At 37.9% G+C, this 27,694-nt stretch overlaps 1 protein-coding gene across 6 annotated transcripts in view; it reads right to left on the minus strand.

Moving 5' to 3' along the window:
- Agmo (alkylglycerol monooxygenase) overlaps positions 1-27,694 on the minus strand; it is a 302,211-nt gene that overhangs the window by 58,738 nt on the left and 215,779 nt on the right. For 2 of the 6 annotated variants that reach the window (XM_042260693.2, XM_042260695.2), the window contains one exon: positions 4,366-4,416. The exons of the other annotated variants lie outside the window; for them this stretch is intronic. In XM_042260693.2, the coding sequence (XP_042116627.1) occupies positions 4,366-4,416 (51 nt within the window). The remainder of the gene's footprint in view (positions 1-4,365; positions 4,417-27,694) is intronic. 6 annotated transcript variants of the gene reach the window in all.

Consider the following 27,694-nt stretch of genomic DNA (forward strand, 5'->3'; position numbering starts at 1 on the left):
TTAAAAGAAATGTTCAAACCATAGTGTTGGCAGTTTTTGAACTAAAAAATGAACAAGGATCCAATATACTATCAAATATAATATGATATAATAAATTACAAAATAAAAGTTGGTGATAAATTTAATAATCCATTTATGATTTTTGTAATAAGTAAATTTAATTGATCTTAATTTCCTTCTTGAAAATATAAAGAACATAATTTTATAGCCGCCTAAGTCACCAGAGGCTTTAAAATTTTTTCACCTGTAGATTATAAATACGATTTCTTTCAGGCATGTAAATTATTAAAGAATTCATTGCAACAAGAAGAATAGAGTTGAAGAGTTTTATATTTTATTTATAATTGTAATTTACCTAAAACACTGTCTATTCAGGATGTTATTGTAATATTAAAAGTGGAGGTGGAGGGCAGGGGAGGACAGAAGAGAGTATTCATTGGCTTCTCTATTTAAATGAAATCATATGCTTTCCCATTGCATTGGAATACTCCTGTGTACAACTGTTGTGGGCAGTGGAGATTACCACCCACTTAACAATCCAAGCTGAAACATAGAGCTGCTGTTCAGCACCACACCCAGGCACATACTCCAAACAGATTTGTTTTATGGAGTCTTCCTTTGTAGTTAACCAAAACTGTATTTAAATAATCTGCTTAGCATAATGTGAAAACTCAGAATAATAAAGTAAAAACACATGATCCCCAGCTCTTCATTAGACTTGTAATATTCCCACCAGATGATCATTTTACCACAGTCTGGCTGTACTATCCATGTACATTACTAGTACCAAGCTGCATATTTGTTTATAACTGGCTAAAGGTTGAAATATCATCTTCAGATATAAACCAGAATATTTTTGCTTTAGTATTTCTTCTAATTATAAAGCAGGAAACTGTGAATGAACTTTTGAACTGGGTGCAGCGCATGAGATTAAAGGTGTTCTTTCCTTTTAGCAGGTTTAGATGCTCAAGATAGCTAGGTGACATTGTGTCCTGATTCATTGTATTTAAATTTTTATTCAGTGTATTTAAAAACACTGACCTAACAGAGGCTGTATCATCAGTGTATTAGAAAATCCCCAAGTTCACTGGGCATTTCTTTTGTATTATCTATTCATTCCCATGTTTGTCTATAATAAGATGAGATCAGAACACATTTAACAAGCATTCTTTTGGGAAATTCTTATAGGTTTCCTTTGTGAGAATAGCTCCAGCAAAACACAGGGACCATAAATGAAGTTGTGAATTATCTGTTACACAGGTAATTTTCCAATAAGAAGAAATGAAGTGTGAGACATAGACACGATGATTGAAAAATAGTAAAGCGAAATAGAGTTTTGAAATATCGAGAGAGAGAGAGAGAGAGACAGAGACAGAGACAGAGAGACAGAGAGACAGACAGAAACAGAGAGTTCAGGAGCTGAGTGTAGTGACAGGTCTTCAATCCCAGTGCTCAGAAGGTAGAAAGAGGTAGAACTTTGTGAATTCTAGGCTAGCTTCATCTATATTGAGTTCCAGGACTGCCAGAGCAACACAAAGATGCAACAAAAAGGAAAAACCACAAAACAAAACAAACAAATAAATAAAAAGTAGTATAGGATTATATTCATTCTCTCAAAGTGAATATAAAACATCCATTAGTGAAAACAATCTTTATAATTGGTATTTACAATAACATAATAATTCTGGGAATGCTCAAAATATTCTTTATATTAATTTATTCACACATCAGAATTCAGTGGAAAAAAACCAGGCATACAGAGAGTTTCCTGAGACAATAGACAGCTACTGTTCATTACACACCTGTATAGCAGATGTAGGGGAGCAACCAGGGTAGCAGATGACCCCAGTCAAACAGTAACTTAAAACTATATTTGAAAAAAAAATACTTCTTGTAGTAATGCATCACACTATTTTTCCCTTACCAAGTACAATAAGGCTGTTGATTTAAAACAAAGTTTAATATTGCTATTTCTGCTCTTATTTAAGTTATACTTTTAGTTAACCTTAAAGAGCGATTCTCTCAAGAGTTTGGAAATTAAGGCTTTACAATATAGAAGCCTGTCTCTGATGATGATTCATTTCTCTGTCTATCTGGGTTATTGGTACAGCTTCTGTTTCTATTTGTACTTATCCCACTATTTGTCATTTTCAGACTTTCTCCCAACATCTCATTTTCTGAAAGGCATCCTGGAGATGTCGATGAAACAGACACAAACTTTTAATACAGAAAGAGTTTTGCTTGTAGTTTTATGAATACATTCTCACCGTTGATACAAATATATAGGTAACATTTTAATTTACCTGCTTATGGGGAGCAGTTGTTTGTAAAAATCCTAAAATTACATACATACCAGTAAACAAGAGAAATTCAGATGACAACATATAACATATAGAGAAATGAAATATCTACTAATCTCACTAGTCCAAAGATAGCTTAATCAGTATTAACAGTCCCAAAGAAAAGTCAGTTTTCTGTTTAATACATTGTTATAACTCAACAACCACCATGACTTTTGGTAAAACTGCCACTTAGGGGTAGACTGAGGATAAATGTAAAAGGTGCTTTCTTCACTTTCTGGGTGAATCATCCTATTGAATGCACTTGCTGTGTTTCAGAGAATTTCATGATGTAGGAAATCATCAAGAAAATAATTCTGTGAGCACTAGATGAAATAGTGAAAACTTAACAACTGTTTTATTTCTTTGATCTAGTCATTATTTTATTGCGTGGAAAATACTAATGTTTCTGGCTACTTCTGATCTGTTTCTTGGAAAAAGACACAATAGATAAGGGTAATGAGGCATGGTTGCCACACTGAAATGTAGCCCACTTACTGGTCTAAATATAGGTAGAATAGTTCAATGAAAAAAATAAGGTTTGAGACTAAGCTCAAAGTCATTTTGAGGGTCAGGGCAAAAGTGATTCTCTAAGTAGCAAACAGCATTAAAATGCCAGGCATCAAAATGACCATATTGACTTCTATAAACATTTCACTGAAAATGTCTCATAAATTTTTTAATACCATAATTTATTTACGTGTAGGATAATTATTTAGAAACAACTAAATTTTATAGATTTTTTTATAATACTACACAGCTTTATGGTCCACAGTGATAATGGCTTTGCTAATGGTTTCTTATGGTGATCTAGTCCCAAAGAAGAGGACAGTGCTTGTAGCTACTTGAAATAGTAGCACAAATTGGAAAATTAAAATGGGTGGACATGCTTATGCAAAAAATATTGACATTTAAAAGCCATGATTGCGTAAACTGAAGGCAAAAGCATACTGGCATAGAAATTCAAATTTTCATGCTTTCTTCCACAGAATACTATGAGTATTTCCATATCTAAGAAATATAATAAAGTAATTCTTGTGGATTCTAATTAGTACAGACATAATGAAATATAATAAATGATACTCAGTCCACTAAAATTTATTTTAGTTTTGCATATTACCCAAATAGATGCTATTTCACTTATTGATTGGACAATTAATATGGATGCCAAACTTGGGCTGTATTTTCATAAAGCACTAACATGTTCTTTATTCACATAAACATAGATATAATTATAGTTGGTGGCATTTTTACTTCTAGGTTTTAGTTGAAAACAAGAGAAACATAAATATCCCTTTTCAATGGCCTGTTGCTGTTACTATATGACAAAATAAAAATCATTCCAAGTTTGTAGAGATTCAATTGCCTTACATATGCAAGAAAATATATGAGGAGAATAAACGTCTTTTATATTTGTTAAGTAACAGATTTAATGCTTTTAGTATGTTGCTTTCCTTCCTCTTCAGGATTATTTCTTTTAAAATCAAACTTCTTCCAATCTTTACTGCCATCTCTGTTCCGACCTTAATCCATTTAGTTACCTATTTGAAATCTGAACACCCTTTTACTAATTTTACTCATGAAAATTAGACTGTTCCTATCATTTCAAAAAGCAGAGGAAACGGTGTGTATACATTCTGCATAGTCATTAGATTGTAAGGTACTTTGTATGTCTATTTGATTGGGGGTTACCTAAAATTACATTAATTCAGTGATTCTCAAATAATAATAATAACAACAACAACAATAATAATAAACATAATATGCTATGCTTTAAAGTAAGCTTAAAGAGCACAACATCATAGTAATAAAGTTAATATATTGTACTAAATGGCTAAGAGCAAGATAACCCAACATTTCTACCAGTTTTAACTATAAATGTCTCCTATCTGACAATTCAATATTGCTTCTCTATTCCAATAGTGTATCTTCCTCAGCACACAGTGGGAAGGCTTCTTGGCATCATTTGCTTTGTTTTAGAATGTAAATAAGACTATAAATATTAGTTAGATCTGTTGTCACAAACCTGCACTCCAAGCTACTTGGTTGGGAGAGGTGGATGGCTGAGGCATGAGAACTATGAACACAGAGGGAGTATAATACCAGTGTGAGCAACTTAGCCAGATCCTGTCTTACAATAAACCAAAAACAATAAAGTGTTAGGGAATGTAGCTAAATTATACAGTTTTTGCCTATCATGAAAGAGGCTGCAAGTTCAACCTCCAGTGCCAAGTAAATAGGTAAATAGTAAGTAAGTAAGTAAATAAATAAATAAAGCACTAGCTCACATTTCTATTTGGCTCTGTTAGTCAGTTAATGTTTGAAGAGATCAGTCAAATGCTAAGGATGTATACATTCCATTATTAAAATGAGTCTTATCTATTTAACTTGACATTGGTGAGAACTTGTCATTAATTATAGACGTCTAAGGATATGTATTTGAAAGCATCAGAGCATTGGCAAACAATACCATGGACTTCTCCAGTTTCTATACCAGTACCTGAGTCTGTTGAGTACATTAACTCAACTAAAGTCATTTTTAATATGTTAGATTGGGTTCTTATAGAAACATACCAGTTACACTTCAGCGGAAAACAATGCCTCCCTGAGAACACCTAAATTATGACATTAAATTATTGACATTCTGAGTGAAGTCAGTACTTTTGTACCTACGGTAGATATCTTTGAGTTGCTGTGGAAATTTTTTTTTTTTTTTTTTTTTTTTTTTTTGGTTTTTCGAGACAGGGTTTCTCTGTGTAGCTTTGCGCCTTTCCTGGAACTCACTTGGTAGCCCAGGCTGGCCTCGAACTCACAGAGATCTGCCTGGCTCTGCCTCCCAAGTGCTGGGATTAAAGGCGTGTGCCACCACCGCCCGGCCTGCTGTGGAAATTTTGACTCTTAGGTGATTACAGCTAGGTTTCTCATGGTCAGTCTCTAAGAGTACCTATTTTTTAAAAAAATTAAAAATCAGTTTTATCTAAGTCCTTATTTTATACACAGAAAGATAATGACTCATTAAATATAACCTCTAAACTTTAAATTACATTGTTCTTCACTTTAGCAGTTATAGTGTACAACTGCATGGTTTACATGACTTGATCCGTTTTATGTGTTGGCCTAAGGCTGTTCTTTTGGAGGCATTTATCATAAAGCTTTCCTTCCAATAATCAAAACAGAATGAGTCTTCATAAAAACTGTGGACTGTACAGTGGTTTCTGTTTTGCATTCCTTAAGTAGGAAGGACTTAAACAACAATCCTACAAATTAATGAGGAAAGAGATCTACATTCTATGTCAATATTCGTATGTATTTCTGAAACAATTTACATATTATAGACAAGTACAAATTTACCCTTAAGACTGCAGACTTTACATTTCTTTTTCTTTTATAAATACTCAGACATAAATTTTTATCTGTAGTTCAATTTTGTTATTTCTATGATCACCTTTTTAATTCTTTCAACCAAATCATACACTGTGTTCAAGAAAAGATTATAAGAATTATATAGGGCTTGAAAAGGAAAAAGCAAAACTTCCACATAGAGAAGAAAGAATAACTCCATCTTTATAAACAGAAGAGTTTAAAAGATCTTCCTTAGGGCCTCCAACAGTTTTGGCAAGTATCACATAACTCTCCTCCAACTTCTAAGGCTGGGAGCTGTTCCAAAACTCTGGTAGACATAGCGCATCTTAGTGTGTTATTGTTCTAGTACCTGACAACTTTGGCTCTCTTTGTAGCATTTTTTATTCATTGTTTTTCCCCCTTTATTGAAAATAGAATTTTTTCCCTCACATCATATATACCAATCACAGTTTGCCCTATCTCTACTTCCAGTTGCTCCCCACCTCCATCCCATTCAGAATCACCCCATTTCTGTCTCTCATTAGAAAACAAACAGGTTTCCTTTCTTTTCTTTTCTTTTCTTTTTTTTTTTCATTCTGGAGCATTTTTTAAGTCAATTTTCTTTATTTCTTGTTTTCTTACATTTTTATTAAAATTTTTTTATTCATTTTACATACCAATCACAGATCCCCCTCTTCCCTCTTTCTACCCCTACAGCCTTCCCCACCCACCCACTCCCCATTCCCTCCTACAAGAAGGTAAGGCCTTCCATGGGGAGTCAGCAGAGCCTGGTACATTCAGTAGAGGCAGGTCCAAGCCCCTCCCCTGCATCAACGCTGTGTGAGGTGTCCCACCATAGGTAGTAGGCTCCAAAAAACCTGCTCATGCCCCAGGGATGGACCCTGATCCTACTGCCAGGGGACCTCTTAAGCTGATCAAGCTACACAACTGTCTCACCTGTGCAGAGGGCCTAGTCCAGTCATGCAGGCTCCATAGCTGTTGGTCTACAGTTCATGAGTTCCCACCAGTTTGGTTTGTTTGTCTCTGTAGGTTTCCCCATCATGATCTTGATGCCCCTTGCTCATAGAATCCCTCTTCTCTCTCTTCGACTGGACTCAATGGATCCTGGCCTGGTGTTTGACTGTTGATTTCTGCATCTCCTTCCATCAATTACTGGAGAAGGGCTCTATGATGACAGCTAAGGTATTCACTGATCTAATTACTGGGGAAAGCCAGTTCAGGCACCCTCTCCACCATTGCTAATAGTCGAAGCTGGGGTCATTACTGTGGATTCCTGGGAACTTCCCTAGCACCCAGTTTCTCCCTATCCCCATAATGTCTCCCTCTATCATGGTATCTCATTACTCTCCCATTCTCCCTGTGAGTGGACCATTCCTTGGGTATATACACTTAAAGTATGTGAATAAGGTCACATAGACAGGGCTTTCTGCCTCCAGGTTCCCTGCTCCCATTTTAGCATTTGAACTATATATCTTCATTCTGCAAATATCCCTTTTAGCTACATCCAAGGATAGGGCTAGCTCCAAAAAAGCATCCAAGGACAAGCAACCTGCTCAGACCTCCCGCTAGGCACCTGAGGCCTTTGATTTAAGGTAAAACAACCTTTCAGAGACAGCCTGGCTCCTAGGCCAAGTGCCTGTCTCCTAGGTGCATAGGTTTGCTTCTGTACAAACCAAGCTCAGATCCTCTTTCCTCTGAGAGGTGAAATTAGATTCCAGAGCAATTGACTCAGAACTATTTTTTTTTTTTTTTTTTTTTTGCATAACCAGGTTCAGTAAAAATTGAGGCAGAATTTCTAGGGCCAGGCAGAGTCGTGTGGCCAAAGAGAAAGGAATAAGACAGAGTTTCAGTAGATAGTTGGGATTGGGTCAGGTCAGAAGGGTAGAAAAGGAAGGAATGAACATGGATGGAGAAGCTGAGGACGAAGATGGGATGGATAGCAGAAGAGCTTAGTTAGGGCTATGAGAGGACAAGAAGAGAAGGGACAGTGAAGGGACAGTGAGAGATGCTAAGTCTGGATCTTTTTGGATTCTCCTATATGCAACTGCTGAGTTTGACCAGCAAAATTTGTTAAAGATGCTGGTTTTTATTCTTTTTCCTCCACTGTATATTTCTAGTTTCCTCATCAAAAATCAGCTCCACAGATCGGTGGATTTAAGTCTGTGTCTTCAATTCGATTCTATGAATCAACATATCTGGGGTTTTTTTTTTTTGTGCCAATACTATGCTGTTTTTATTACTATTCTTCTATAGTACAGGATAAAATCTGGGATAGTAATACCTCCAGCACTTTCTTCATTATTCAGGACTTTGTTAGTTCTCCAGTTCTTGTTTGTTTGTTGTTTAGGGTGTGTGATTTTGTGTATGTGTTTCTATATGAAGAACTTTGTTGGAATTTTGATGGAGATTGCATTGAATCTGTAGATTGCTTTTGGTAAGACTGCCATTTTTACTATATTATTCCGACTGATCCATGATCATGGGAGACCTTTCCATCTTCTGATATCTTCTTCAATTTCTTCAAAGATCTGAATTTTTATGATATGAGTGTCACACTTGCTTGGTTATATAGCATGAATCTTAAAAGCTCTTATTAATAAAATCAATTTATAAAATCACCTGAGGCCAGTTACTGGGGTGAATGCTGGTAGATCAGATGCAGAACAAGCCACAGCTAACCTCACCTGGCCAACTTCTCAGCTGGTCTTGTTTCCTCAGACTGGAGGCCTCTGAGTCCTCATCCAGAATGGGTCTCAGCTGAACTGCTGCTAGAAGCCTGAAAGCTTAACCAGCCAAATGTTTAGCCAGCCAAATGCCTCTAGTTTCTGGTCTCCACGCCTTATATATCTTTCTGTTTTTGCCACCACTGCCTGGGATTAAAGGATCCCTTTCTGGGATTAAAGGCATGAGTAACCATGCTTGCTGTATCCTTGAACACATGGATTTCTGCCTCTGGAATGCTAGGATTAAAGGCATGTGCTACCACTGCCTATTCTTTATGTTTAATATTGTAGTTGTTCTGTCTCTGACCCCAGATAAGTTTATTAGCATGCACAATATTTTGGGGAACACAATACCACATGGTTAGTTACCCCAAGATATTTTCTATCAGTTGAGGTTACTGCAAAGGGTGTTCTTTCCATGATTTCTATCTCAGTTCATTTGTCATTTATATACAGAATAGCTACTTATATTTGTGATTTAATTTTGTATCCAGATAATTTGCTGAAAATGCTTATTAGTTATATGAGTTCTCAGTATAATTTTTAAGGTAGGTTATATATACAATTATGTCATCTGTGATAAAATTAATTTGGCTTCTTACTTTCTAGTTTATACACCCTGGATCTCCTTTAGTCTTCTTATTGTTCTAGCTAAGACTTCAAGTACCACATCAAATAAGTATGGAGGTAGTGGACAACCTTGTATTTCTCCTGATTTTAAAAAAATTACTCTGAATTTATCTCCATTTAAGTTGATATTGGCTATGGGCTTGATATAAACTACTGTTATTATGTTGAGGTATGTCTCTTGTATTCTTAATATTTCCAAGACTTCTAAAGGCTGTTTCTATTTCACTGGGGGTTGTATGTACGCTTAAATTACTTATCTAGTCTTGAATTAATTTTGGTAGATGGTATATATAAAAAATATTCCGTTTCTTTTAGATTTTTCAATTTGATAGAGTATAGTTTTCAATTTTTATTTATTTATATTTTTGTTTTTGTTTTTTGAGATAAGGTTTCTCAGTGTAGCCATGGCTGTCCTGGAACTCACTCTGTAGACCAGGTTGGCCTTGAAATTATAGATGGGCCTGCCTCTGCCTCCCAAGTGTTGGGATTAAAGACATGTGCTATCACTGCCCAGCAGTACATGTTTTTAAAGTATATTCTTACAATTCTCTGTATTTCCTTAGTTTATTATCTTACTGATTTTTTTCAAAGACTCAACTCTTTGTTTCATTGGTTCTTTGTGCCATTCTCATTGCTTCTATTTAATTGATTTCAACTATGAGTTTGATTATTTTTTGCCATCTACATCTTTTGGGTACAGTTTCTTCTTTCTGTTCTAGAACTTTCAGGTATGCCATTATGAGATCTCTCTGTTTTTTGTTTTTTGTTTTTTTTTTTAATGTGGGCATTTAGTTCTATGAACTTGCCTCTTAGAAGAACCTTCATTGTATCCCAAAGTTTAGGTATGCTGTGTATTCATTTTCATTCAGTTCTTGGAAGTCTTTGTTTTCTTTCTTGTAGTTGCCTTCATTGTGTTCCATAAGTTTGGGTATGTCATGTATTCACTTCCATTCAACTTTAATTCATCATTTTCTCTTATTGCCATGAAACTATTTTTATTTTCCCAAACTCCTTACATGATCTTAGTCTTTATAACCTCCCTTGCACTGTCCCTCAGTATCAGTTCAAGGGTTATCTCATTTTGAAACTGATTTCTGGGACCTGTTTTATCATAACCCAAAACTGTTAGGTCTTTTTTCTTTTTTTTTTTTTTTTTGGTTTTTTTTTTTATTTTTTGGTTTTTCAAGACAGGGTTTCTCTGTGTAGCTTTGTGCCTTTTCCTGGATCTCACTCTGTAGACCAGGCTGGCCTCGAACTCACAGAGATCCGCCTGCCTCTGCCTTCCAAGTACTGGGATTTGAACACAGGGACACCCAACAGGCAAATACGGAAATGGCAGTAGAGAAACAGCACATTAAGTGCAATAATGAAGGGCGGAGCGTGTCACTACTAATGTTAATATAGCAGCCAAAGTTCATAAGCGCCAACATGGTTCGGTGCCTTCACCAGCAAAATCCAAACCAAACTGATGCCTTTATAGCCCAACTTTATTTTTCCAATTATATTGGCTTCACTCTCTTCAATCTTTTGCATTAAAATATTGACTGGTTGTCATGAATATTATTTATTATTAACCGGTAGGAAAACTTGAAAATTTTCTAGAAAATATATTACTACAGTTATACTAGAGTTTCTAAGAGAAAATCAAGGAAATAGTCTTAAAAGAGAGAAAAGAGATGATTTTTCTGATTAACATCATTGCCATGTGACACTCATACTACATTTAAATGTGAATAGTAGAGAGTGTTACCTCATCTGATGAATGGAAGAAGCTATTTTTCTACATGAAATGGCATGAAAAATAGCAAAACTCCTGGAGGAAATTAGAAAATCATAAAGGTGTGGATGACGTTCTATAATATGGCTTTAGCCAAAAAAAGAAGAAGAAAAAACCCAGAAATTATGGGACCAAAGTATGAAGCCAAATAGCAGCAGACACTCTTCCTCAGTGAAGGAACCACTTTCCAGAGATCTGGCTCTAGCCATGCCAGTAATTTAGCTAATAATGGAACATTATTACCTAAGTTAAATATAGGAGTCAGTTGAATTACACACACACACATACACACACAGTCACAGTCACACACACAGGATTTCCCACTGGAAAACAGAATAATGATTTTTTATGTTCCAAGAAACAACTGTATATTTATATTTTTGCCCATATTAATATTGCTTCAATGATTCCATGTGTTTGTCTGAAAGTGTCATTGATAATAATCTGAAAGCATATGTTGACTACATTCAAAAGTAAAGTCAAGTACTTTTTAATACCTGAGCACCAAGTTGTTCTCAAGTGTTCTTTACAATTAATAGCATGAGTCATCATTTAAAAATTACTTTGTATAGAGGACTACAAAACAAAATGTATTAAAATACAAAGACAAAATGTATAAAAAAAATTAGCAACAGGGCTGAGGACCCAGGAAACTTTTATGGACTCCAAGAAGTTTTGTAGCTCAATGGCATGCCAAAACAGATAAATATAGTAATATTCAACATATAAAGCATAGATTGCACAGAGATGTTTAGAAACATAGTTAACACAATAAGTTTTTAACATTTTTTTTTTCTGCACTCAATTTACTTTACTGCTAAAATTCAATCATAGCAACCAACTGAGTCATTAAGAATTTCTCGAAATGTAAACCTGCAATGAAAGTTGTTTTAAGTTCTCTTCTCCTCTTGTAAGATGTTTTTTTTTTTTTTTTTTTGCTTTTATGAAAGTCCATCTTTTTTTTTTTTTTTTTGGTTTTTTTATTATTATTATTATTATTATTATTTTACAACACCATTCAGTTCAACATAATAGCCACAGAATCCCCTGTTCTCCCCCTCTCGCCCACCCCTCCCCCCAGCCCACCCCCCATTCCCACCTCCTCCAGATCAAGGTCTCCCCCGAGGACCGGGGTTGACCTGGTAGACTCAGTCCAGGCAGGTCCATTCCCCCCTCCCAGACCGAGCCAAGTGTCCCTGCATAAGTCCCAGGATTCAAACAGCCAACTCATGCAACGAGCCCAGGACCTGGCACCAATGCACAGCTGCCTCCCAAACAGATCAAGCCAACTGACTGTCTCACCCGTTCAGGTGGCCTGATCCAGTTGGGGGCCCCTCAGCCTTTGGTTCATAGATCCTGTGCTTCCATTCATTTGGTTATTTATCCCGGTGCTTTATCCAACCTTGGCTTCAACAATTCTCGCTCATATAAATCCTCTTCATACTCACTAATTAGACTCCCAGTGCTCCACCAGGGGCCCAGCCGTGGATGTCTGCCTTCAGATTCCTCAGTCCTTGGATGGGGTTTATGGCATCACTATTTGGGTGTCTGGCCATTCCATCACCAGAGTAGGTCAGTTCCTGCCGTCTCGCGACCATTGCCAGCAGTCTTTTGAGGGGGTATCTTTGTGGATCTCCGTGGGCCTCCCTAGCTCTCTGCTTCCTCCCCTTCTCACCTTCCCATGTGGTCTTCATTTACCATGGTCTCCTATTCCTTGTTCTCCCTCTCTTTTCTTGATCCAGCTAGGATCTCCCACTCTTTCCCTCGACTGTCGCCCTTCATTGTTCCCACTCATGACCAGGCTATTCATGTAGATCTTGTCCATTTCTCCGTGTCTTTTTTGGGGTCCCGTTTTCCAGGTAGCCTCACTGGTGATGTGAGTAGCAGTCTAGTCATCCTTGTTCCACATCTAGCATCTTCCTATGAGTGAGTACATACCATATTTGTCTTTCTGAGTCTGGGTTACCTCACTCAGGATGATTTTTTCTAGATCCATCCATTTGCCTGCAAACCGTGTGATGTCGTTGTTTTTCTCTGCTGAGTAGTATTCCATTGTGTATATGTGCCACAATTTATTTATCCATTCTTCAGTTGAAGGGCATCTAGGTTGTTTCCAGGTTTTGGCTATTACAAACAATGCTGATATGAACATAGCTGAGCAAGTGCTCTTGTGGTATGATTGAGCATTTCTTGGGTATATGCCCAGGAGTGGTATAGCTGGATCTTGGGGGAGATTGATTCCCAATTTTCTAAGAAAGCGCCATATTGATTTCCAAAGTGGTTGCATTCCCACCAGCAGTGGAGGAGAGTTCCCCTAGTTCCACATCCTCTCCAGCATAAAGTGTCTTCAGTGTTTTTGATCTTAGCCACTCTGACAGGCGTAAGGTGGTATCTCAGAGTTGTCTGATTTGCATTTCCCTGATGATTAGGGAAGTTGAGCAATTCCTTAAATGTCTTTCAGCCATTTGGGATTCCTCTGTTGAGAATTCTCTGTTTAGTTCTAAAGCCCATTTCTCAATTGGACTGTTGGTCCTTTTGATGTCTAATTTCTTGAGTTCCTTATATATTCTGGATATCAGTCCTCTGTCAGATGTGGGGTTGGTGAAGATCTTTTCCCATTCTGTAGGCTGACGCTTTGCCTTGTTGACCGTATCCTTTGCTCTACAAAAGCTTCTCAGTTTCAAGAGGTCCCATTGATTGATTGTTTGTCTCAGTGTCTGCGCTACTGGTGTTATATTTAGGAAGTGATCTCCTATGCCAAGGCGTTCAAGACTATTTCCTACTTTTTCTTCTAGCAGGTTCAGAGTAGCTGGATTTATGTTGAGGTCTTTGATCCACTTGGACTTAAGTTTTGTGCACGGTGACAGATATGGATCTATTTGCAGCCTTCTACACGCTGATATCCAGTTATGCCAGCACCATTTGTTGAAGATGCTTTCTTTTTTCCATTGTACACTTTTGGCTTCTTTGTCAAAAATTATATGTCCATAGGTGTGTGGGTTAATGTCAGGGTCTTCAATTCGATTCCATTGGTCCACATGTCGGTTTTTATGCCAATACCAGGCTGTTTTTATTACTGTAGCTCTATAGTAGAGCTTGAAGTCGGGGATTGTGATGCCTCCAGAAGTTGTTTTATTGTACAGGTTTCTTTTAGCTATCCTGGGTTTTTTGTTTTTCCATATGAAGTTGAGTATTGTTCTTTCCAGATCTGTGAAGAATTGTGTTGGTATTTTGATGGGGATTGCATTGAATCTGTAAATTGCTTTTGGTAAGATTGCCATTTTTACTATGTTAACCCTGCCTATCCATGAGCATGGAAGATCTTTCCATTTTCTGAGATCTTCTTCAATTTCTTTTTTCAGGGACTTAAAGTTCTTGTCATATAGGTCCTTCACTTGCTTGGTTAGTGTTACCCCAAGGTATTTTATGTCATTTTTGGCTATTGTGAAGGGTGATGTATCTCTAATTGCCTTCTCAGCTTCTTTGTCCATTGTATATAGGAGGGCTACTGATTTTTTTGAGTTGATTTTGTATCCTGCTATGTTGCTGAAGGTGTTTATAAGCTTTATCAATTCCTGGGTGGAATCTTTGGGGTCACTCAAGTATACTATCATGTCGTCTGCAAATAGGGAAAGCTTGACTTCTTCCTTTCCAATTTGAATCCCCTTAATCTCCTTATGTTGTCTTATTGCTCTGGCTAGAACTTCAAGTACTATATTGAATAAGTATGGGGAGAGTGGACAGCCTTGTCTCGTTCCTGATTTTAGTGGAATTGCTTTGAGTTTCTCTCCATTTAATTTGATGTTGGCTGTTGGTTTGCTATATATTGCCTTTATTATGTTTAGGTATGTTCCCTGTATTCCTGATCACTCCAAGACTTTTATCATGAAGGGGTGTTGGATTTTGTCAAATGCCTTTTCTGCATCTAGTGAGATGATCATGTGGTTTTTTTCTTTGAGTTTGTTTATATGGTGTATTACATTAATGGACTTTCGTATGTTGAACCACCCTTGCATCCCTGGGATGAAGCCTACTTGATCATGGTGGATAATCGTTCTGATGTGTTCTTGGAGTCTGTTTGCCAGTATTTTATTGAGTATTTTTGCATCAATGTTCATGAGGGAGATCGGTCTGTAGTTCTCTTTCTTTGTTGCATCCTTGTTTGGTTTAGGAATCAGGGTAATTGTAGCCTCATAGAAGGAGTTTGGTAATGTTCCTTCTGTTTCTATTATGTGGAACAATTTAGAGAGTATTGGTATTAACTCTTCTTTGAAGATCTGGTAGAATTCTGCGCTGAAACCATCTGGTCCTGGGCTTTTTTTGGTTGGGAGACCTTTAATGACTGTTTCTATTTCCTTAGGGGTTATTGGACTATTTAAATAGTTTATCTGGTCTTGATTAAACTTAGGTATGTGGTATCTATCCAGAAAAATGTCCATTTCTTTTAGGTTTTCCAGTTTTGTGGAGTAGAGGTTTTTGAAATATGACCTTATAATTCTCTGGATTTCCTCAATGTCTGTTGTTATGTCCCCCTTTTCATTTCTGATTTTGTTGATTTGGATTCTCTCTCTCTGTCTTTTGGTTAGTTTGGATAAGGGCTTGTCTATCTTGTTGATTTTCTCAAAGAACCAACTCTTTGTTTCATTAATTTTTTGTATTATTCTCTTAGTTTCTAATTTATTAATTTCACCTCTCACTTTGATAATTTCCTGGCGTCTATTCTTCCTGGGAGACTTTGCTTCTTCTTGTTCTAGAGCTTTCAGATGTGCTGTTAATTCACTAGTGTGCGATTTCTCCAACTTCTTTATGTGGGCATTTAGTGCTATGAATTTCCCTCTTAGCACTGCTTTCATAGTGTCCCATAAGTTTGGGTATGTGGTGTCTTCATTTTCATTGATCTCTAGGAAGTCTTTAATTTCTTTCTTTATTTCTTCCTTAACCCATTGGTGATTCAGTTGAGCATTATTCAGTTTCCATGAGGTTGTAGGTTTTCTGTAGTTTTTGTTGTTGTTGAAATCTAGCTTTAAACCATGGTGATCTGATAGAACACAGGAGGTTATTCTGATTGTTTTGTATCTGTTGAGATTTGCTTTGTGGCCAAGTATGTGGTCGATTTTAGAGAAAGTTCCATGGGGTGCTGAGAAGAAAGTATATTCTTTCTTGTTAGGATGGAATGTTCTGTAGATATCTATTAGGTCCAATTGGGTCATGACATCAGTTAAGTCCTTTATTTCTCTGTTAAGTTTCGATTTGGGAGATCTGTCCAGTGGTGAAAGTGGGGTGTTGAGATCTCCCACTATTAATGTGTGGGGTTTTATATGTGGTTTAAGCTTTAGTAATGTTTCTTTTACATATGTGGGTGCTCTTATGTTTGGGGCATATATGTTCAGAATTGAAACTTCATCTTGGTCGATCTTTCCTGTGACGAGGATGTAATGTCCTTCTTGATCTCTTTTGATTGATTTTAGTTTGAAGTCTATTTTGTTGGATATCAGGATGGCTACCCCTGCTTGTTTCTTAAGACCATTTGATTGAAAAGTCTTTTCCCAGCCTTTTATTCTTAGGTAGTGTCTATCTTTGAATTTGAGATGTGTTTCTTGTATGCAGCAGAAGGATGGGTCCTGCTTTCGTATCCATTCTGTAAGTCTATGTCTTTTTATAGGTGAATTAAGTCCGTTGATATTAAGGGATATTAATGACCAGTGATTCTTCATCTCTGTTATTTTTGGTGGTAGTGTGTGTGTACTTCTCTTCTTTGGGGTTTACTGTTGTGGCTTTATCTATTGCCTGTGTTTTCAAGTGTGTATCTGACTTCCCTCGGTTGGAATTTTCCTTCTAGTGCTTTCTGTAGGGCTGGGTTTGTGGATAGGTATTGTTTAAATCTGGTTTTGTCTTCGAATGTCTTGTTCCTTCCGTCTATGATGATTGAAAGTTTTGCTGGGTATATTAGTCTGGGCTGACATCCATGGTCTCTTAGTGTCTGGATTACATCTGTCCAGGTCCTTCTGGCTTTCAAAGTCTCCATTGAGAAATCGGGTGTTATTCTGATGGGTTTACCTTTATAGGTCACTTGGCCTTTTTCCTTGGCTGCTCTTAATATTCTTTCTTTATTCTGTACATTTAGTTGTTTAATTATTATGTGTCGAGGGGACTTTTTTTGGGGGTCTAGTCTGTTTGGTGTTCTATAGGCTTCTTGTATCTTCATAGGCATTTCCTTCTTTAAGTTGGGAAAGTTTTCTTCTATAATTTTGTTGAATATATTTTCTGTGCCTTTGAGTTGGTATTCTTCACCTTCTTCTATCCCTATAATTCGTAAGTTTGGTCTTTTTATGGTGTCCCAGATTTCTTGGACATTTTGGTTCATGACTTTGTTGGCTTTAGTGTTTCCTTCGACTGATGGAACTATTTCTTCTACTGTATCTTCAATGCCAGAAATCCTCTCTTCCATCTCTTGCATTCTGTTGGTTATACTTGCATCCGAAGTTCCTGATCTTTTACTCAGGTTTTCTATTTCCAGCATTCCCTCTGTTTGTGTCTTTTTCATTTTTTCAATTTCCCTTTTCAGATCTTGGACTGTTTCCTTTGTTTGTTTCATTGCTTTTTCATGGTTTTCTTTCAGTGCTTTATTGTTTTCTTCCAGGATTTTAATGTTTTCTTCCAGGACTTTATTGTTTTCTTGGAGGGCTTTATTGTTTTCTTCTAATTTGTTTGCCCTTTCCTCTAGTTGTTTACAGCGTTCTTCCAATTTTCTTGTCTTTTCCTCTACACACGCCTCTACCTTCTTCATGAAGTTACTCATAAGGCTACTTTCTTCTGCTTCTTCCAATTTTTGGTGTTCAGGTCTAGATGTTGGAGGCGAGCTAGGTTCTGGTGATGCTGTATTGCTCTTCATTTTGCTGTATGTACTTCTGCTTTGACGTCTGCCCATCTCCTTGTGATTCCTTCTTGGTCTTATCAGTGGACTTGTTTCACAAAGATCTGACAGACTCAGGAGGACTCTCTCTCTTGTCCAAAAGGGAGTTCTCTTGTCCAACTCTTTGGTCCAGAAGGGAAGTCAGGGGCAAGCTCTGGTCCAGAATGGCAGTCGGGGACAGGCTGGGAGCTGGGGGCCGGTCTCTAAGTCTCAGGAAGTGGGTGGGGTCTTGGGCAGATGGGCGTGGGGGCAGGGCGCGGAGACTGCAGGGGCTGCCGGGGGCTTGGAAATGGGGATCCCTCCCGGTGGGGCTAGAAGGGGAGCTGCCCGGTGGCCAGAACCCGGCGCCAAGCTGGGGAGGTCCTCCCGGGGTGGCTGGTGGCCAGGGATGCGGTCCGGGTTGGACCCGGGTACTCACCTCTGGTCCAGAAGGGAAGTCTTCGGGGGCAGGCTGGGAGCTGGGGGCCTGTCTCTAAGTCTCAGGAAGTGGGTGGGGTCTTGGGCAGATGAGCGTGGGGGCAGGGCGCGGAGACTGCAGGGGCTGCCGGGGGCTTGGAAATGGGGATCCCTCCCGGTGGGGCTAGAAGGGGAGCTGCCCGGTGGCCAGAACCCGGCGCCAAGCTGGGCAGGTCCTCCCGGGGTGGCTGGTGGCCAGGGATGCGGTCCGGGTTGGACCCGGGTACTCACCTCTGGTCCAGAAGGGAAGTCTTCTGGGGGCAGGCTGGGAGCTGGGGGGCCGGTCTCTAAGTCTCAGGAAGTGGGTGGGGTCTTGGGCAGATGGGCGTGGGGGCAGGGCGCGGAGACTGCAGGGGCTGCCGGGGGCTTGGAAATGGGGATCCCTCCCGGTGGGGCTAGAAGGGGAGCTGCCCGGTGGCCAGAACCTGGTGCCAAGTTGGGCAGGCCTCTCAGGAGTGGTTGGTGGCCAGGGATGCGGTCCGGGTTGGACCCAGGCACTCACCTCTGGTCCAGAGGGGAAGTCGTCGGGGGCAGGCTGGGAGCTGGGGGCCGGTCTCTAAGTCTCAGGAAGTGGGTGGGGTCTTGGGCAGATGGGCGTGGGGGCAGGGCGCGGAGACTGCAGGGGCTGCCGGGGGCTTGGAAATGGGGATCCCTCCCGGTGGGGCTAGAAGGGGAGCTGCCCGGTGGCCAGAACCCGGCGCCAAGCTGGGGAGGTCCTCCCGGGGTGGCTGGTGGCCAGGGGTGCGGTCCGGGTTGGACCCGGGTACTCACCTCTGGTCCAGAAGGGAAGTCTTCGGGGGCCAGTTTTTAACATTTTTAATATTGAAAATGAGCTCAGGTGTGCAAACCATACAGTACCATGAATACAAGGGTGTGTGGTCCTACCCGGTTACTTTGGGTGTCAAGAGGGAATGAATATTGGACAACAGAATATAGATAGACAGGATCCCTGACCTGTTTATGTAGTACTAGGTTCACTTAAAATGACTTAAGTAAAGACTACATGAGCTTGGTAAAACTCATATTTAGAGCTACAAGTTTCTGGTTTGTGTATTGCTTCATCTTGTAATAATCATTAAAATATAACCTAAATTAATTTATGGCATCAAATAATTCTATTTTACTCAGAAATCATTGATATTTTATGTAATATTGTCTGTGAAATAAGCAAAACTTCTTTGAAAAGAAATAGTTCTTCTCAAGAGAAATGTGATTTTAATTTACAAGCTTATTCATCTAAAATAAAAAAGCTAGACAGTAACCGTTTTTGAAAGTCATGCTAGTTATGGAATTTTATAGGATATGAAAGTTCTGTAATAAAGTAGGTGTGGAGAGAAAGGGTGTAGCATATTTTTGCCAGGTTTCCTTGTTTCATGATGTATTATTTTGTTCCAACTCCAGGACTCAATAAAAAGAAACTTTGGAATGTAAAAGAGATGGGAAATGTAAAAGTTACTTAAAAATTAAAATTTCTGGAAATGTCACTAAAATATGTAAATGAAAGGGAGCAGTCTGGGGTTTTCTCCTTAGTATGTGCTGCTACGGAAGAAGAATTTGTCCCCTGTACACGGGCTGCTTCCAACAGGAGGTCCATCCCTACTTCCGCACTAGAGTGTAAGCACCATGAAGTGAAGCATCTGTTGTGCTGTTTGCTCTCCTCATGGCCTACCAGCCCCGGAACGGTGTCTCATGTTTAAGGGTGTGCTATTAGACAATGTGACAGGTGACCAATCAGCTAGGCTTGATCTTCAGCAAGAAGGTTAGATAGATAACTTCTAGAGTTTTCACTCTCATATTAAAATGGGCCAATTATCTACATGTCTTTAGTATTGTTTCCCCTCCCCCACAATGTTGGTTGCACTGGAGTTAATGAACAAATCTGAAAGATCTCAAAAGATGAAAGGCTTCAGGGATGGTCAGTGAAGAAGCAGCAGCCACTCAGGAAGTACAGCTCAAAGACAGACTCACCAAAACAATTGCATCTCACAAATGTGGCTAAAGATGCCAATACAGAAACAGAGAGATGTACATAAGGAGTGTTTCAAAGTATGTTAAAAAGAAGAACACATTTCAGAACTACATGTTCAACCTAAAAATGAGAATCTATATCCTGGAGTTTATCTTTTATCTAAATACCAGTTTTTCAGCATTGTGTGTTTGCCTTTCATGTTTTAAAAGCATTATGTAGAAGTAAACACCATCTCCTAAAGCTTAACTTAAGATAGCTAGAAAGATTAATGTCTAAGCTTGCGTGCTTGGCATCAACCAAGGAAAAGAATGGAGGAAACCAGAGAGTGGGAGAAGGGTGGTGAACATCTGGGGTGGCTGCTTCTCTCCGAACAGGAAAAAGGTCATATCCCACCCAGTGAGAAGAGGTGACCTACTGAAAAATGTAAGTGATCTTGTTTGACCTGTGACACTAGCATGAAGGCGACCTCTGTTGCTGACCTGCAGTGTGTGTTTCTTGTTAGGAAAAGTGAGAGAGCTGTTCTCTGCCATGAAAGAATGTGAGAGGCAGGAAGGTGCTGAAAAGCAGAGCAAAGAGAGGAGAGCAAGAGAGTTCATGGAAGCTCTGGAAAATGGAATGTTGAATTGGCCATGCCCTGAAACTATTAGGTAGAAAGGGAATACAAGAAGTGTGTGAGCAAACTTCGCCAGGCATGCATACACACCGAGTTCTGTAATCTGCCAGTATCACTGTTGCTTTGCAAATCTATTTATAGCTAAATAACATTCATCTGATCGAGAATAAGGCATTGTAGATAGATTTCTAACAGCTCAGAGTATTAGACTTCCAACTCGAGATTACAAATTAGATTAGTTTGAGTTTCAGTGTTTTTTTATAAACAGTTGATAATATCAAGTGGACACCCTTGCTCAGAGTTTAACAGGCTCCCTGAACACTTTACTCTTTAAAATAAATGGGCTCTCTGCTCCAACTAACTGAAAAATCCCTGTACTACAGAATAAATGAAAGCAAAGTGTTCATGCCTTGACCTACAGAAACTCTTAACATTCATTTCATCTTTTAAAGTCTCTTTCATCCTTTTTTCTTTCTTGGCTCTTTCTGTCCTCTCAGCTCCCTTGGGGTCATCACAGAGACCCATTATTTAAGTTAAGACTCCACTCAGAGAACAGCTGTGGAAGGGAATACTAGGGCTACAGACAGAAATCATGGGTGTGATCTCAAATCTACTGGATAAGAAAAACTGAAGCATTTGATTTGTTTATTGGGGAACAGTGATAATATCAGAGGGTTTGTAGCATCCATTTTCTTATGGAAACACAAGGGAGATTTACAGCTGAAGATTTACCAGGCATTTGAGATTTTCAGGTTATTGCGTACTAAAAGTCTTATTTTTTTCACTTTTTGGTTATGTGCCAAATGTTCTGATTATGTATTTCAAATGTCTATGATTGAACATTCAGAGCTTCATTACTTTTTATAGTGCCATGAAATCAAAAGACAACATTGTTTTTAAGAAGCCGCCTTTATGGGTAGAGATGAACAGTTATTAGAGTTGTTTCAATAGACCTAGAAATTGATACTTGTCCTCCAACCCTGCTGCCTGCATATTCTCATAAAACATGAAGCACTGTTGTTGTTGTTGTTTTTAATTGCACAAATCATTCAATAAAAAAGCAAAGCCTAGTCAGTGACTTAATTAAGCTAGCACAGGAAAGCACTGCCGATCACAATGTCTTCTTGCTTCCCCCTTGCTCTGAAATTTCTTCCTGCAGTTTTTGCTTCATTGGTTTTTGGTTGGCTGTTTAGTTGTTTGGTTGTTTGGTTGTTTTGTTGTTTGGTTGGTTTTGAGGCAAGGTCTCACTGTGTTGCCCGGGGTGACAGGCAGCTGGCTGTGTGGACCAGGGTTGCCTCAGACTCTCAGAGGCCCACCTGCTCTGGCTCCCAAGTACTGGGATTAAAGGTGTGCATCACCATTCCCAACCCTGCAGCAGTCTCAAAGGTGAACAATTAAATTCCAATTTTATATTAAGAATGGTACATGTTCTTTAGATATAGTAATAACAAAAAGTCTCATTGGTGACTCACTGACTTGTAGCCCCGCCCTATCAGAGCCCGCCCATCATTTCTCCTTGCTGTGGCTGCTATGGCTTTCCCTTAGACTTTCTTCTTTGCCACCCTGCTCCTCTCTGTAGGAAGGCAGACAAGGGTAATGCTTTCATGATCTCTGGTTTAAAAACATGCTAAGACAGGAAACAAAGATAATTGTGTAAAACAAGATTTGAAGATTATCTGCATGCTCTTCTATGCCGTATCTTTCTGTGATATGTAGAAATGAGTACTGACATTGTGAGCATTAGACTAAAATATTTCTGTGTATGAGCACAGATTGAGTGTGTGTGGCCAAAACATGTTGGGTCAGCTCCTTTTACCTGAGAAAGGAGTGATGGTCATGTTGTAAACCTTGTGATTTTTCGGCTATTCCCTTTGACTTAAGTGATTACCTAAAATAAATCTTAAATATATTTCCAATTTTACAGTAAGGAAATCATTTCCAAATTACCCACAGATACACACACTTCCACACATACTTGATCTGGAACATATGATCTGGAATTGTGAATGAAGGCCTACATTTGCTTTGAAACAAGCTATAAATTCATTCTTTCATGAAGGTACATCAGTGTTTTAGTTTTCTACCGTGTCAGTATGAATGAAGTCACACAGGAGATCCTATTAATTATTCTTGACTTTTAATACCTTTTCTGTAGAAGAAATGGTCCAGATATCATGGGTGAACAGGATTATAAGTAAATGGATGGGCTGAAAGATGAAGTCAAATTTAGCCGGGCGGTGGTGGCGCAAGCCTTTAATGCCAGCACTTGGGAGGCAGAGCCAGGCGGATCTCTATGAGTCCGAGGCCAGCCTGGGCTACCAAGTGAGTCCCCGGAAAGGTGCAAAGCTACACAGAGAAACCCTGTCTCGAAAGACCAAAAAAATTAAAAAAAAAGATGAAGTCAAATTTTAATGATTTTTTTCATTTTATAATTCTGCATAATAATAAAGGGAGAAAAAATTAAGTATCTTATTTTTTCACAGAAATTCATATATCCTAAATATTTGAATATGAATAACATAATCTTTATGGTAAAAAAGAAAAGCATTTTTTTCAAAGAAATGTTAAATGTGATTTAAGGACTACCTAAATTCCGATATTTTATTTTAATTATCCACTTCAGTTACCTTGCTATATTGGTTTTTACATCATGTTGAACTGAGATGGAATCAAAACTTTTGACATGCACTGGCATTGACTTCATAAAATATCAAGTTTTGACAATTTTAGGAGGCTTTCCTTATTCCATACCAATAAATGGAAGGGTTTTCAATTTCAATGGCTGAAAGGAAGTCAGACTTCAGTTATATGAATCCAGGGTAACTTCATTCATGGATCAAAAAATACCTCATGGGGCTTGCAAAATCTTTATTATTTTCAAGCTACAAGAAAGAGTTTGGTGGCGAGCTGGATAAGAGGAAACATGTTCTCCTGTGATCACTCCAGTTCCTTCCAGGTGTGCGATGGTCACTCAAACTTAAAATTTTCCCAAGTTCACTGGAGCCCAAATTTCCTTAGAATACGACTATATTTTTTAAGTTACAAAATGCAGCAATTTTTGTTACCTAGATAAAAAGGTAATGTGATTTATAATACTCCTTAGGATTGTAAATTCTGCAGATGGCTTAATTTTAATGGTTTGATTATCACAATTTAAGTTTTCACTTACTATTTTAAATCGCGCTAAGTCTTATAGAGTTAACAGCGTGTCCCTAAACTAAGACTTCTGTTTTATTATGTTAAATAACCCACATTAGAAAAATCTATAGGTTAATTTATGTATCAAATATGTAAAATATTATTAAACATGTCATGATCATCATAACAAAACAAATGAACTATCAGTATAAAATAGATGACCATTTTAAATGTCAAACTCATGAGACTATAAGCATTAAACATACTGAATTTGTGACTTTTAAGAGTAAAAGTAGTGTATGGTGAAATTTGTTCCAAGTAAAACAATAAGGATATGATCTTAAAAGAAAATATATGTTTTTAAAATTTGTACTTAGGAATTTCTCCTGTTGTTGATGAGACAATTATTCCAATAATGATGAGATGTCTATTTTATACTGTACTGTTGCCTAGTCTATTCACCTTGCTCTTAACAGCCTTCTGAAAAATAAAGACATAATTTATATTCCATCAAGACAGAGTCCTGTGGGGCTTTAAAATGTGGAAATTCTTGTTTGACATGACTTGTCTTCAAGCCAAGCCCATTTACTTGGAAGAAATTTTGAATCACAAACTTTATTACAAGGTAAAAAGTTAAAAGAGACCTACACTTTCATTTCAAATTACAATCAAAACACTTAATTTAAAAGTGTCAGTGTCAATAATCATGGATAAAGAATGGTTTTATTTAACTGGACAGATCAATTTAAAATCTAAAATCTCAAATAGTATGATTTTAATAATTGACTGCTTTAAAGCTAATGGAGAAGCTCTGAAATAAATCACTGGAGTACACTAGGCTTTTAAAATGACACCTGTGGAGGAAAAGATACTATCATTGCCAATTATAATTGTATCAAAGTAAAAAAAAACCCAGAAAAATTTCCCAAATTATTGTTTTATGCAATCTCCATGACTATCTCTGCACATATAGGCATGCTCAAAGCCTAACACCTCTTGGTTCATCTATTTCTCTCATCTCCTGACTTCCAACTGTGATTCAGATATCTCAAGTGCCAGTCAACGAACTCAGCATCTGTGCCTTCAAAGATGTCAGAGAGATTATGATCTGACCAGTCCAGAAAATTAAGAGACCAGATGAAACCCCTCCCTCCTTCGTCTCCTACTGTAGCCATCAGTAAGGCAGCCTGATGTGCTTTGTTCTCATCTCTCTCTTGTCAATCTCAATTCTTTGTATTGTCTTATCTTTCAAGAAAAATCAGCTTTTTTTCCTACTGCTGTAATACCTAGAAGTTCCTTCCAATCTCCACTGGCTCAGTTCTCTTCACTTGCTTTTCCTCTTCAGCACTCCAGTCATCATCTCTAAGCTAAAATAGTATTTCTCAAAAGAGATAATATGTTCATGTGAATTCTGCATTTAAAGAATTCGTATTGTCTTCCTAACTTGAAGAGGAACAAATTCTGTTTATCCTGTGTGAACATCACTGGGAAATCAGACTTAGAACTCATCACACATGCACCACGACTTTATACCATGGACAACTATCGAAAACTCCATGGATTTGCCTGTATATGTTTCTCCCATTTAAAATATGTTCCTGTCTATTTCTTCTGCCTACTTTAATTTCAATACTTCTTTAAGTGCATCTTTTTTTTTTGAGATTTTTCCTAAATGCAAGGCTGAATGTTTCTCTTCTCCTGGGATGGCTTTAGCTTACTATCTACCTGCGTCATGGAAACTTCCAGTAGTCACAAGAACTGCCCGCTCACTTATTAACCTTGGTTACTAGAAACTTCTTGTGAACAAAGCCCATGTCTTCAACTTTCTTTTCATCAAGGCATTCTGAATAATAATTCAAAACTTTAAGCAAGTGGGTCCCACCAACTCTTCTGTAAATAAAACACTTTGATTTTTTTCTTCATCTGTCATCCTTGTTGCTATTATAGACCATACAGTCAAATATAACAACCAAGATGATACATATCAAAATATACAAAGGATTTCACATAACTTTTTTGTATGGTTGGGAACTGAGGGAGACCAGCTCCCTCTTTTTCCCCCAGGGTACTCTTAAGAGACAAGTGAGAAATATGTAGATAGAAATATAGAGGAGAGAGACAGTGAGAAACACAGGATAGCTCGGGAGGGCCTGGGTCAAAACCCACCAGCCCCTTCTCTGCCTACTAAAGGGCTTTTAAAGGAATACCAATGGGTGGAGCAAAAGACCTGGCCCCAGCACAGCTAAGTGCAGACTATCCCAGACACCTGGTGACCACGCACATGGTCAAGCCATCCCCTAATGCAGCCCTGATGTGTAAAGCAAGCTCAGATCTCACTAGGAAACCTTTGTGGGCTTCCACGGGGAATAAACTTTTATAGTAACTGGATATTTATTCAAACACATTCAGTCAACATACAGTAAAATAGAGATTCCACCTGAACTAAGTTTGACTTTAAAAAAAAACAACACTGATACGTGTCAAGACAAATGAAAGAGGTTTCATTCTAGCTCATCACAACCTAAGCTTATCACTTCTACTATCAACAGCTTTGCCATTCATCTCCTTGAATTCAGTGCAATTCATCCTCAGGTGTTGGGCTAAACATAACTCCCAAAAGTGATTGAAACAAACAAATTGATTTCATCAGCAGAAGTAACATAGAAGAGTTCTTTGTCAAATGTTTTTTTTATAAAATATCATAATATATTGTAGAAAAATGTGCAAAAGTGTCCACTGGGAACTTCTTAATTACTAACTTTTACTTTTTTGTTTGTTTGTTTGAGACAGGGTTTCTCTGTGTAACAGTCCTGGCTGTCCTGGAACTCACTTTGCAGACCAGGCTGGCCTCTAACTCGCTGAGATCTGCCTGCCTTTGCCGCTCAAGTGCTGGGATCAAAAACTTGGACCATCATTGCCTGACCTAATTTTTACTTTTTGTATTTTTTTAATTAAAATCAAATTATATCATTATCCCTCTTCCCTTTCCTCCCTAGGTATTGCTATTTTTTCACAGACTGTTGTAATTCTAAAATGTATAACTGCTGGTACCAAAATAAGAAAGGAAATATATATATAATTAAATAATTTATGAACCGATTTGAGAGAGATCAAGGTGGTTAGTGGGAAGGTGGGAAGGATGAAAGGGAAATAGAAAAATGTTGAAGTAATTTTTATTTCAAAATATACTTTAATAGACAGCAAGAAATTATCAAATTGAGGGAAGAAATCAGTAAAATAGAAAAAAGAACAATAAAAAAAAGTGAAACAAAGAATTGGGTTTTTTTTTGAGAAACTCAACAAGACAAACAAACCCTAATCCAAATCAACTAAAAGACAGAAAAATATTGAAACTAATAAAACCAGAAATGAAAAGGTGCCGTAACAACCAATTCCAAAAAAATCCAGAGATCATAAGGAGATATTTTAAAAACCTGTCCTCCACCAAATTGGAAAATCTAAAAGAAATGGAAATTTATCTTGATAAATATTCCTTAGTAAAGTTAAACCAATCAGGTAAGTAATTTAAATAGACCAATAACCTCTAGTGAAATCGATTGTTAAAAGTCTCTCACCAAAAAAAGCTCAGAGCCAGACAGTTTCATCACAGAGTTCCATCAGATGTTCAAAGAAGAATTAACGCTAATACTCTTAAAATTTTTCACAAAATAGAATCAGAACAAACATTGCCCAGATCATTTTATGAAGCCTTAGTTACCCTGAAACACAAACCACTTAAAGAATCAACAAAGAAAGAATCACAAACCAATTTC

This window comes from Peromyscus maniculatus, chromosome 14 (assembly GCF_049852395.1).
Source record: "Peromyscus maniculatus bairdii isolate BWxNUB_F1_BW_parent chromosome 14, HU_Pman_BW_mat_3.1, whole genome shotgun sequence".
Lineage (NCBI taxonomy): Eukaryota > Metazoa > Chordata > Mammalia > Rodentia > Cricetidae > Peromyscus > Peromyscus maniculatus.